This window comes from Rhizopus delemar, genomic scaffold (genome assembly GCF_000149305.1).
Source record: "Rhizopus delemar RA 99-880 supercont3.9 genomic scaffold, whole genome shotgun sequence".
NCBI lineage: Eukaryota > Fungi > Mucoromycota > Mucoromycetes > Mucorales > Rhizopodaceae > Rhizopus > Rhizopus delemar.
In genome coordinates, this window is record NW_027137835.1 from 18537 (window position 1) to 30749 (window position 12213).

A 12213-nucleotide genomic window follows, 5' to 3' on the forward strand; every position below is an offset into this window, starting at 1 on the left:
TGATTTATGCATCTCTTACAGCTATTGTCTGTGCTTACCTGTCCAAACTGTGGACTGATGTCTCTGGTTCTTCCTCTCGTGATGTTGCGTGTCAACTTAAAGACCAACAAGTGACTTTGCTGGCTATCATGATGTTTCAATGTACAAGGAATTGGATAGTGTTATTCTTCCTGCTGCATCTATAAAAGGGGCTACCTTAGCAATTGCTTCGGTTCTTGCAGATGTCCTTGGCTCTATTGGCACTGGACCTGATGTTTTGATCAGTGTCTTAGTTATTTTCCAATACTTTGAAATATTTGCTAGAGAACAATCGGAAGGAAATTTATCAATGGAAAACATGCTGGATTTTTAGTAGAGTAATATACTATTAATTATATTTAATATCAGAAAGTGAATGGTATTTATTTTATTCTTGCGAAACTTTTGTTTATCCGCAAGCAAGTATACCAAATTAAACGTCCTCTTTCCTTAAAAAAATTGTGAATTCTAATCAAATCACAACCCTATTTCGCTTTTATTAAAGAGCATGTTTTCTTTATTAGATCATGTTGATGTTACTCGTTCAGTTACCTAAGTTACTTGTTTCAATACTATTTAATAATTAGTTGTTTAAGAATTGTACAACTAGACGATGTATTAGGCTTCCTAGCATACATTAACCTTTCTGTTTATTAACAGAGTCGAAACATATTAGCTACATCCATATTTGTTTATCGCTTGAAGTTCCCTGAATTTAGTAAAAGAGATTGAGACGTCTTCTGGTGTCGTTTATTTGTACTATATTTCTCCGGTATTCAGTCACCAACTTATAAGGTACATCTATTCAATTGACACAATAGAGAGTAAAGTAAGATTCTTGTAGTTGTTTATTTCTTGCACAGTGATGAAAGACCTTTGTACAAATTTGAATTGATTTTTTGGTTAAATTGTCAGTACCTTTTCTTTTGGATCGTTTGCTATCCAACCATATGTTCAGTTCATTCTGGGTTGTGTTGATTTTACCATCATATCTATACTCGCACTAGTCCTCCGCACGGTCAGTTTCTTGTGGATTGGTCCTTCGTCCCATTGACCTTTTTTATCCTTCAATCTGGTCCGGGTGAACTTGCCGTGTAACATTTAAACTTGGAAACAACTTTTTTGAACCCAGCTATAATTCTCACCAAATTTGTAAATTAAATTGACAAATCAGCGCGACATTTATTTATAAAAAGAACATATAGCGTTTGTATCACCATGTTTATGATTCCATCTCAGCATCGAACAGATTTTTCATCATGGGCTTTCTATATATAGAAAAGAGGGATCGTTTTTCAAGTTACAACACATTCTTCATACTTTATGCAAATATACAGAATATTCATTTTTATGCGCTTGTGCCCAAAAAAGCTTTATAACTACATATATGCAGGTCATGTATTGATCAGGGACACAAAACGTGAGCAAGATAAAAAAAAACTTCTTAACCCACTTCTCTAATTTTTTATATATTTTTATGAACAATTATTTGTGTATACAGAAAAAGAATGGATATGAATAATTGGTACATTGTGTATTTAATGTGTAAAAAACATTGTTATTGATAGCATCTGCTTTAAACAAGGACCAAAAGACCAAAAACAGCAGCAATGAAAAGAGATCCGTTCATGGAAACAGAGTTTCCGGAACTCTTTGCAGCAGCCTTAGCAGCAGCAGCACCGGGAGCAACAGGAGAAGAGGCAGAGGCGGAGGCAGAGCTGCTAGCATCAGACTTCTTGCCGCTGACGGCTTCATCAAAGGTAGGGAAAGTGACAGTGGTTTCTTGGTAAGGGTTGGTAATGTTCAAACAAGTAGCGACATCCATGACGTGAGAGTAAGCCTTCTTGATTTCAGTGTAGTGATCCAAGAAGAAGCCCATGGTCATGTTGTTGATTTCGTGAGACAAGACAATGTTACCAGAGTGGGCAAAAGTACCGTTGGAACCCATCTTGATGAAGTCTTCATAGTTTTTCTTAACAGTATCAACAGTAACACCAGGGGTACCAGCAGCCCAATCGTCAGTATCCAAGTTCCAGAGAATAGCAGTCAAGTTCAATTGAGTGGCGATCCAACGAACACGGTCATCAATATCACCTTGAGCCTGTTGATAACAAGTTAGTAAATACTTTTTTTTTTTGACAGTTTAAACTTACAGGACGCCAGTGCTTGGGGGTAACACCAGTAACGAACTTGATAGCCTTTTGAGTATAGTAAAGTTCAGCAAGAACTTCTTCATTAGTTAAAGTAGTCATCAATTGGTGAGACCAGGTGTGGCCAGCAAGATGGTGACCATCCTTAACACCACGAAGGGCACCATAAGGCCAGTTAATGACGTTAGAACCAATGTAGAACATGGAAGCCTTTTGCTTGTTTTGTTCGAGGTAATCGTAGAATGCGTTGTGAGAACAGTTGGGTCCATCATCAAAGGTCTAATACAATAGTTAATAAACAGATACAAAAATGGCATTTCAGTATATTTACCAAACCCCAGACATCAGGCTCAGGACATTCGTAAAGATCGGCATTAATACCTTCAGTCTTGGGCTTTTTACAGGTTGTACTGGACCACCAACAGGCAGGGTCAGTAGCAGTATCATAGCCTGTCATGTCAAGGCCACCAGTAGTAGCGCTGATCTTTCTGACGGGAATGTTGGGAGCCTTTGTCCAATCGATAGAGTTGTACAATGCTTGGAATTCGGCAGATTTGTTAATTCCATTGGAAGTGGCCTTTTCCCAAGTGTTGGGCCATTCAGCTTTGTTGATAACAAAGGGAGATTGATAGTAAGTACATTCAGCGACAGGATCATGAGAAGTGGTTTGAGGGATACTAGGAAGAGTGATGTTGTTGGGATTGGTGGTGCTTGTATAGTTGGTGGTAACAGCGTTTACGCCAATGAAAGTAATGGCTGAGACGATAGCAGCTTTCCAAACCATGTTAATCAAAATGAAAGTAAAATGGGGTGATTAAAAAGAATAAAAAAAGGAAAGTTGATTTTTGAAAAAGAAAGAGAGAGGATGATCTGCTTCGTAATCAATTTATAGAGAAAAAAATAAAGCACAATAGAAACTTTAGAACATTGGGCGGAGTAGATGTTTAATCCCAACATACATTGAGATTATGGGCTGTTTCCTTTTTGATCTTGTAAGTTGCTATATTTGCAGAATAAAAAAATTAAAAAGTAAAAAGGGTTACACTGAATCAAATCAGTCTGATTCTCGGCTTTGCTCTTGTTACTGTTTTTTTATTATTAGGGCAAAAGTATGATTTTTCAGAAAGCAAAAAGAAAGTGTTCACTCTTATGTTCTTCTTGTATATAAACCTCTTCTCTCTCCTTGATTTGTGCTCCCCTTCTTCTTCTTTTTTTGTCTTTTTGCTTGTTCGATGTCCTCCTTATTGTTTTCAGATTACTTGAGCCCCCTTTCTTTGCATATTTGAATAGTTAAGAAGGTCTTTTGAACTTGAAAGAAATTGTCTGGAGACATACGCCGCGGCGTAATAAAAAAGAAATCTTAACTGATTATGTCTATTATGTTTAAATTACAAGTAACATGGAATAATAATAATAATAATAAATAGGGTTTTTTTTTTTTTTTTCTGAATGAACGTGCAATATTTATAAAAAGAAAAAAGGTTTCGTATTATGACTTTATCTCTTCTTTTACTATTCTAACCCTATTTTTTTCTCATATTAAAAGAGAATGAAGCGTTGTTTAAAGTAGACCTGCATACACTTTTTTTTTTAAAAAAAAGTTTACACATTTTACGGTTGAAAACAGTTCAAGTTCTCTTGCTCATGCTTATATCTAATAGATCGTATTTATAAAATAGATCTAAATAGTTTCAAGTCTAACACCTGTTTACAGTTCAAGCACGATTTAGAACGTAATACAGCGATTCTAATTTTATCACAATTGATCGTCAATAAAGAACGCGGGATCTGTATTTGTTACTGATTAAACTCGGTGTCCTTTACCACAACATGGTAATAATTAAATTTGTATTACCTTTTTGCTTTTACCCGGCACTTACAAAATACCATCCACAAGTGGGAGTATTCTATTCATCAGGCTTTGTCACGTTTTTAATTAATACCGCTATTGCTTTCAACCAAACACTTTCAAAAGAGATAAAGGGGTCCATCAAACATGACTTCTCCTTTTTTTTTATTTTATATACGAATTTGGTTATTTTTTCTATTATAAATATGTGGGAATGTACACACTATTTCACAAAATTGTCACAAAATTTTTAAGAGAACGAAATATCTCATCTAAAAAGGTACGCATACTGTGTTCTAATTTTTTCATCTTGCTTGGGAATCTACCAAATCACCTATAGCGTAGCAATTATTTCTGGATAAACTTTCTGATTGAGGTGTCCAACCCGTTCTAAATATCCAGCTGTTGTCACTGCCTGAATAAAAAAAAAAAAAAAAATCCTATTTTCATTACCAGCTTCTCTTTTTCCATTTATAGTAATTTTCTGCTCCCCCCTTTTTTACTTACCTCCGTTATTTGTACATGACAACGGAACTGCTTCCATATGGATAGAGTTTGCTCTTGATTGTTTAGTTCTACACATTGTACAATAACGATCGGTCTGAGTGTGTTGATCTTCTTTTGATATCGTCGATTGCCTTGAGCTGCAAGAAATTGATGTCAGAATATTCTCGAGCAAATAACGGCAGAATCGCGCCAACTTGCCATTATGCATAGGACGTGCCATTGGTTTTACTTCTACTGTAGTAATAGAGTCGATTGAATTATGGCAATTAACGCATCTGGAGAAATAATCATCATCTATGTGGAAAAATTAAGCTAACGTGTATTAAGCCATATCTAATACCTTTCATAACAAAAAAAAAAGAAACGAATGGCGCAACTAAGAGAAAGAAAGGTTTAAGCAATCGATGAAAGCTCTTTATCTCATCATTATCTCATAAATGAGCTAATGTCCGCTATTTTTTTTTTATATATTTTTCATAGTCATTAAATTGAATGTTTTTATGAGTTATGATTCATTTAAATTGGATAAAATTTACAGCGTACCATATAGAATTTACTACCATTATATTGTTTCTTTCAATAACAATTCGCATTCATAAAAGTTTAGCCTTCTCCCTTATGGAAGACCCTGAATTTTCGGAGTAAGTGTGAACTGGATAAAAGGATAATCTTTTTTACGCACCATTTTTGTTTAATGCAATAAAAAAAAAAGGCAGTATATGGCCCGTAGGACTCAATGAGACTCATGATTTTTTTTACCCCGGACAAAATTTTATAAGGCAGTTTCCTTTTCGAATGTTTTTTCAAGCATTGGTGAGTCCTATCACTTCAGAAAATGAGAATACTTGTTAAAAAACTAAATTACTCACCTGTCAGGTCTCATAGCAATAGGTCCTAATATTGACTTATCAAAATCGAGCTTTTGACAGTGGAGAGTAATTACCCAAAGACAGATTCAAACGTTTAAAAGGTTGACATGATTTAAAGAGATAAGACGAAGTCAACGAAGCCATCAACAAAGGCTACTCATTCTGACTAATAGTTGTTGAGTTCAAAGCTCTTAAACTAGTTTATTGAGAAGAGGTAAAAGTATATAAATGTGCGTTTCCCAGACTTTTTTTACGACTGCAATTATGGCTTTAAGGTATTTAATATGCTCCTTCTCATGTGTAGTCACGGATTTTTAATGAATACAAATGGCGATATATCGTTACAAGAAACTAAGGGAGAGCTGATTAGAAATATCTTGCCATCCTCTTTTACAATAGCCTTTTGATCTATCACACTAATTATGATATGGCCGAAGTTTACTAGTCCGTATCGTTTTATTTTGTTCTGTTTTTTTTTTTTTGGGAAAATGAAGCATGATTTATCTATACAAGTAAAAGCTAAAAATTCATCTTGTGCCAACAGTATCAACGATGTTAACGTTGAAACTAAGAAAGAGCTGAGAAAGAAGAATACTAAGGCCATATTAAAGAATAGAACCAGATATGAAGTACACTACATAAAGCTTTTTTGTTGTCCAACATTAAACTTAAAAAAAAAGTGTGATAAATGTTCAAACCCTGAGAAGGTAAATCTTATTTCAGGTTCCTTCTAGAAAGCTACAAAAGAAGACATCTCTTTGCTTCTTTGCTAAGCATATAGAAGAGGCAGACGTAGTTTTGAACTTTGATGTGAGAGTTACATTTATACCTTATCCTCTTTTTGTATAAGTTGCTGTAAGCAAATGTTAAAGAACAATCAATTTTTGCATCATAACTGACCTGATAAGATAAAAAGTGATAAAACAGGGGTACCCGTCGTGTTCCAAGAAAAGAAGGCCTTTTAAAAGAGGGGATGGGAAACCTGCCTTGGTTATTCAACGGGTTTTTTTTTTTTTTTTTTTTTTTTTTTTTTTTTTTTTTTTTTTTTTCCTTTTAGTTTAAAAACAACATGCGTAAAAAGAAGAAGAAAAAAACTCTATTGTCTCGCTCTCTGGTCCTCTTCTTTCACTATCTGGTCCTCTTCTTTCGCTACCCGGTCTTCTTCTTTCGCTATTTGCTCTTTCATTTATGGACATGGCTATACTCCCGGCTTCATTAAGCCTTTCTAAACAACAGTCAATTCTACACTGTAAACAAAACTATTGCCGTTCTCTTCTGAAAAGGAAGCAGAACTAGGCTGCAATCGATGATTGCTTTACTTTTCGGAGGTAAGCGCTTTTATTCTTATGTTGTTTATGTCTTGATGACTGAGACTGACACTTCATATACTCTATTAGTATATTATCAATAATTATAGATGTATTAAAATTACTTTGGGATTTACAAGCTTAGAACCCAAAAGAAGCATCATCTTTCGCGCTGTGAGTAGTTAACAAATTTAATAATACAATCATAGAGATGTTTGTATTTGAAACAAACAAATTGGCTGATAAATAGAATAACTATAATGAACATGATATCCAAATAAAGGAAAAGAATTGAGCATAATTTCTACATAATAAAAACATATGTAACTATTAAAAAATCCCAATATGCGATTGATTATTGCTTTATATACTATTTCTACTAAAGTTTATTAAAAGGCATTTTTTGTGAAATTAATTTCTTTTTTTTTTTTAGTACTCAACTAGATAAAGTGTTCATGATACTGAAGAAACAAAAAGGGGTATGACTGTATCCCTCCAGGTCGCGGTTTTATTGTTGGTTTATACCATAAATCAAGTTACTACTACTCATGCCATAAAAGACGCGTATTCTAATTACTTGTAGAAGTGACAATAGAAAGGCAGACCACCACAATATTATTTCTCTTTGTTTCGCCAACATTACTACAACATATTCTGAAAAAGCGGGAAGCTTTCTATGAGCCAGCACAAAATTAATTCTCCGACAACTATTGACAAAAATGGAACATGTAAACTTGTGACAAAACATTTTTTCTTTTCCTGTTAATTATTCCTTTTGATCTATTCCCATGTCCTCAAAATTACGAATGATTGCTCTATATGACTGTACTGCAGACGATGCAGAGGAACTTTCATTTAAAGAAGGGGATATTTTTGTAGATGTCACTCAATCAACTGACAAGGACTGGTACGAAGGCAGGATTGAAAATACCAGCAAGAGGGGCTTGTTTCCTGGAAACTTTGTAAAACCTTTGCCAGAGTCTTTTGGTATTGACATTACAAGTAACAACAGATTGCAGAATGACATGGCAAAAACCAATGGCGCACTTTCAAACGATGCATTCACTGCAGTTTTATCCAACAGTTCTATTAAAAACGAGTCAATAAAAAAAACGACCGAGAGAGGTTCAAAAGGATCAAATTTAAGCAAAGCTTCCTTCATATCAGCTGCAAACAAGCCTATCTGCAACTCAGCTCCAAGCGTGCTAGCTTCCAAACCAATGTCAGGATCACCTTCAACAAAAAACGCAGTTCGTGTAGGGATGAAACTTCCTGCACCAACTTCTACCTTCGAAAGGCCACAACTTAAAAGTATAGAACAAGAATCACCAACGAGAGCTAGATCCTACTCGGCTTCCTTTGTGAAAAACACGACGGATAACAATTTGGAGAGAGTATTGAGGCCTTCTCAACTGGCAAGCGGGGGCAAAAGTGAACTGGAAATAGCCCTTAGTAAAGGCTCCCCAAAACCACTAGCGACGCTGCGACCAGACATTTCATCAAAATATGGTTCATCAACAGGCATTCCATTGGTTGGACTAGAAAACTCAAAAACTGTGAGTTCATCACACGAAGAGGAAGAGGAAGAGGACGAAGACGGCTTTCAACTTATCAAGCCATCTCAAATTCGTTTGCAGAAGCTACAAACTACAGGTCCTATTTTACCAAAGACCATCATACCAACCTATTCAGCATCCTATGCTTCCAAAGTGACAGCAGCAAGCAGCACAGAAAACTGGAAAAAGCCATCCAACACACCCGTGTCTCAAAAGCCAAAAGGAATAAGTTCATCTTCAAAACTAGAAAACATTCCGGCACCAAGTAATCCTATGCCTCGGCTACCTTCCAGACCAGTATCGACCGCTAGTAGAAAATCGCGCAATAGTAGGTCCTCATCAAACGACGTTCAAACCTCGACATCATCTTCATTATTGACTAAGAAGGCATCTGTAAAAGAAGAAGAACAGCACCAAGAAAGTATACCCGATAAGACCAGTTTACCTCCTGTTTTGAAACCCAAACCACAGTTGTCCCAACCTGCTCTTCCTCCACGCCCAAAAAAGCTACGTAGCGTGTCCAATCCACCTCCGTTACAACCTAAACCAGCTTGCTCATCTGCAGATAGCACGAATAGTTCAACAACTTTGAATGTAAAGAGTATGACCAACGTTACAAATCAAGGCCCACAGACTCCACCACGCGTAGGCATAAAGCCTTCCTCCGTCCTATACCAGCAAAAATTACAGCAGCAGCCAACAAACGGCTTTAGTCATGCTATCTCGCCACCTTTATCTCCTTCTGGTAAATTTAATCAGGCGCTTTCTTCTCCGCGCACAATGTTCAGCAACCTTAACTCTGATGAGAAAAAGGAAGGTTCGGTATCTGAGGATGCGAATTTAAAGCCTTCGGCTTTATTGAATCGAGCAAGGTCGGCTACAAACCCACCTTACTTTGGACCAAAGCCAACCATGGACAACATGCCCAAACTGAACAGCAGCACAAACAAAAAAACACCGTCAGCTGGACTGTCTATTCCAAAGTCATCAACAAATAATACCCGTATTGTTTCTTCAGAAAAGGCAAACGAAACAAAGAAGAAGGTAGCGCCACCACCACCACCATCAAGACCTCCAAAGAACGATAATAAATTTGTCGATAGTGGAGCAAAGGCACGATATGAAACGTTGTTTGATCAAGTACACGACAGTGGATACGTTGATGGAGAAACAGTATATTGTATTTGGATGAAGAGCAAATTGTCCAAAAAAGAATTGGCTTGTGTATGGAAAGAGTGTGATCCTGATCACAAAGGTTTATTAGATAAAAATGCCTTTATACATGGTATGGGAAAAATTGATGTCATACTAAAGAAGCATCAGTTGGAACAATCCGCGTAAATTAATTTTTTTGTGATGAAAAGTTTAATAAAGAAATGCATCAACTTCTATTATAGCAAGACATTGGCTGTGCTCTTTCTTGTTTTGACTTGAAGATTTAATCTGACTGGTTTTCCAAATGCTCGACTAATTTTTTCTCTTGCATTTTTTACTACGTTGTTGATGATACTACCGTTTGTTCCTATCACAATTTTCAATTGACTCTCTCTTTCAACATACACGTTCTGGTCAATAATAAGCATCTTATCGCTCACTTCAGTCCACCCAACATTTTCTTGTTTCAGCATATACGGAATATAGTAATGTAATTTTTTAAAGAACTCTACGCGAATAATTTCTTCTACGCGTTTCAGATTTGGCATTTCAATCTTTTGTTCAGCTGGATAAATCCATGGTTTAGACAAAGCGTTATTGAATAACATTTTCTATAATCGAATGTTTAATAATGTACTTTCTCTCTTTTTTTTTCGCTTTATACCAACCTTTACTATATCAAGATTTGTCTCTTGTGTAGCAGAAGTATAAGCTATCTGCCTTATACCCCGATACCCCTGTTTATACCTTTCTTTCACGTTTTCTAACAGTTCCGTATCATTGTTGATAAGATCCATCTAAAGCAAAACAAATCAGTCAAACAAATTTCTTGTTTACAAGAGTGCGTCTTTACTTTGTTAAAAATCAAAGTTGCCGGAATATGTGAATCATGAAGTCTAGACAATAAGAATTCTTCTGTTTTACGTGATTTTTCGCTCAAACACCAATTTGCATCTACCATAATCATGGCTAAATGAACATTATATTAGTCAGTGCTCAATATAATGGGAAAAAACAATAGTACCGTGATCTGCCTCATCTAAAGATCGCCATGATGATGTAGCAAGTATACGGTTCATTTGTGCGTGATTATTCTCTGGAATAATACCAGGTGTATCCAAGAATACGATTTGATGATTGCCTTCTGAAAGAACCGCCAAGATTCTTTCTCTTGTTGTATGTGCTTTTGAAGAAACACCCGAAACCTTATATCACACAAATCAATCGCTGAAATATTTTGATCCGTGCGGCTTATTCTTACCTCTTCCCCTACAAGCTTATTGATCAGCGTTGACTTTCCTGCGTTGGCTGCTCCAATAACTGCTACTTTTAGCAGGTGAGGATCCATAGGTTGAATGACGTCCTTTGGTACCTGAATCAGTCGTTCAGATATTCCTAAAATAAATAGGTTTTTAGTTTTTAATTATGCAGTTGTTTCTTATTTCCAATACCAGCAGGTTTCTTGATGACTGGCTCTGTCGGTTGTGTTTTCAAAACATATTGTTTTCTGGTCATTGAGTTTGGAACTGCTGTTTGAGAAGTTTGAAATTTAGAAGAGCTGATCGCAGTCGAAGCTTTGTTGCTTTTGTCATTGTCTAACTTTTGACTATTCTTTTTGTTCTTGGTTGTATTTTTGGCAGGAGGTGTATTTACAATTGGGATTCCTGCGCGATGTTTAGCTCGACTCATGATGGCATAGCAGCGGTGGGACTGCTCTAAATGCAAAAGTCAGTTCAAGAGTCCAGTTTGGAAGCAGAATATGCTTACTTATAAAAAAGAAAGCTTCTTTTGATGGTAGCATGTATTTAGGATTATAATCTATTAAATAAAAAGAAGAGTAACTGTCAATATCATTCTGTGGCTTAATTTTTGCTGGGTTTAGCGTTGATTAAAATAAACATGAAAAGTTTGTTCCCAGGAAAAGGAACAAGGAATAAATGAATCAATATTACCAAAGCTTTGATTCTATTATTTAATAACTCATAAGCATCTGTTTATTTTTTCTTATTTACCTTACATATCATACACAGTTATGAATGCTGGTGTAAAAAAAAGGGGTTCGCATAGGTACTCAGAATATAAATCGTGTCTTTAATATGGTGACTCTGAGCCCATGGACTACATTGTTGAGACAATTGCTACTCATACTGAGTACTTGAAATTTGCAGTTCCCAACTAATCTTCTCTGATTTGCCCAATTTTGTTAGAAAAAGCAAAAGATAAAGATATTCGTATGAAAGAGGAAACACAAAACGGGAATATGTGCGTTATCCTGTCCAAGATTTTTCGATTTGAAGATTGAAAAGTGTATGAGGGTGTCAGCTGCAGAGAAGCAGTTGGGCGTTCACATTCGAACAGCACAGAAATGGGTTAGCCAGTATAATGTGTGCCCTGATGGTATTTTTGAGAGCTGTAAAAAGGTAGGCCGTAAGTGCATCTTAACCGAAGAGCATAAAACGACTGTTATCAACTTCATTGATGCCAATCCCTCTGCTACTGTTGTTAAAATGACCGAACATTTATCGAAACAATTCAATGATCTTAAAGTTTCACGCAGCATTATTTATAACTTTATGAGAAATGAATGCAACCTTTCGTTGAAAAAAGCAGATTTTCATTCTATTGAAAGAAACAGTCCAGCAAAGATTAAGGAGAGGTACGATTGGGTTTGTAAATGGGAAAATACACATAAAATTCCTAACGAACTGCATATTTCTTGACGAATCTGCTTTTGATATTCATATGAGGTGCTCAAGAGCTTGATCCAAAAAAAAGGCACTCGTGCTATTGTTGCCAGGGCGA

The 12213-nt window shown here is 35.9% G+C and overlaps 4 protein-coding genes across 4 annotated transcripts; 1 reads left to right on the forward strand and 3 right to left on the reverse strand.

Moving 5' to 3' along the window:
- Nucleotides 1-1594: 1594 nt before the first annotated feature.
- Nucleotides 1595-2952, reverse strand: RO3G_11105 (uncharacterized protein; the record flags this gene model as incomplete). Its single annotated transcript, XM_067665689.1, has 3 exons — nucleotides 1595-2119; nucleotides 2172-2447; nucleotides 2500-2952. The coding sequence occupies 3 exons, from the start codon at nucleotides 2950-2952 to the stop codon at nucleotides 1595-1597; spliced, it is 1254 nt and encodes a 417-aa protein (XP_067521790.1).
- A 1370-nt stretch (nucleotides 2953-4322) lies between these two features.
- RO3G_11106 (uncharacterized protein) lies at nucleotides 4323-4561 on the reverse strand (the record flags this gene model as incomplete). The annotated part of the gene is made up of 2 exons (XM_067665690.1): nucleotides 4323-4432; nucleotides 4525-4561. 2 exons carry the CDS (start codon nucleotides 4559-4561, stop codon nucleotides 4323-4325), a joined length of 147 nt encoding a protein of 48 aa, XP_067521791.1.
- Nucleotides 4562-7488: 2927 nt separating this feature from the next.
- Nucleotides 7489-9690, forward strand: RO3G_11107 (uncharacterized protein; the record flags this gene model as incomplete). The annotated part of the gene is made up of 2 exons (XM_067665691.1): nucleotides 7489-9593; nucleotides 9654-9690. 2 exons carry the CDS (start codon nucleotides 7489-7491, stop codon nucleotides 9688-9690), a joined length of 2142 nt encoding a protein of 713 aa, XP_067521792.1.
- Nucleotides 9691-10400: 710 nt separating this feature from the next.
- On the reverse strand, nucleotides 10401-11100 carry RO3G_11108 (uncharacterized protein; the record flags this gene model as incomplete). Its single annotated transcript, XM_067665692.1, has 3 exons — nucleotides 10401-10616; nucleotides 10673-10806; nucleotides 10863-11100. The coding sequence occupies 3 exons, from the start codon at nucleotides 11098-11100 to the stop codon at nucleotides 10401-10403; spliced, it is 588 nt and encodes a 195-aa protein (XP_067521793.1).
- Between the last annotated feature and the right edge of the window lie 1113 nt (nucleotides 11101-12213).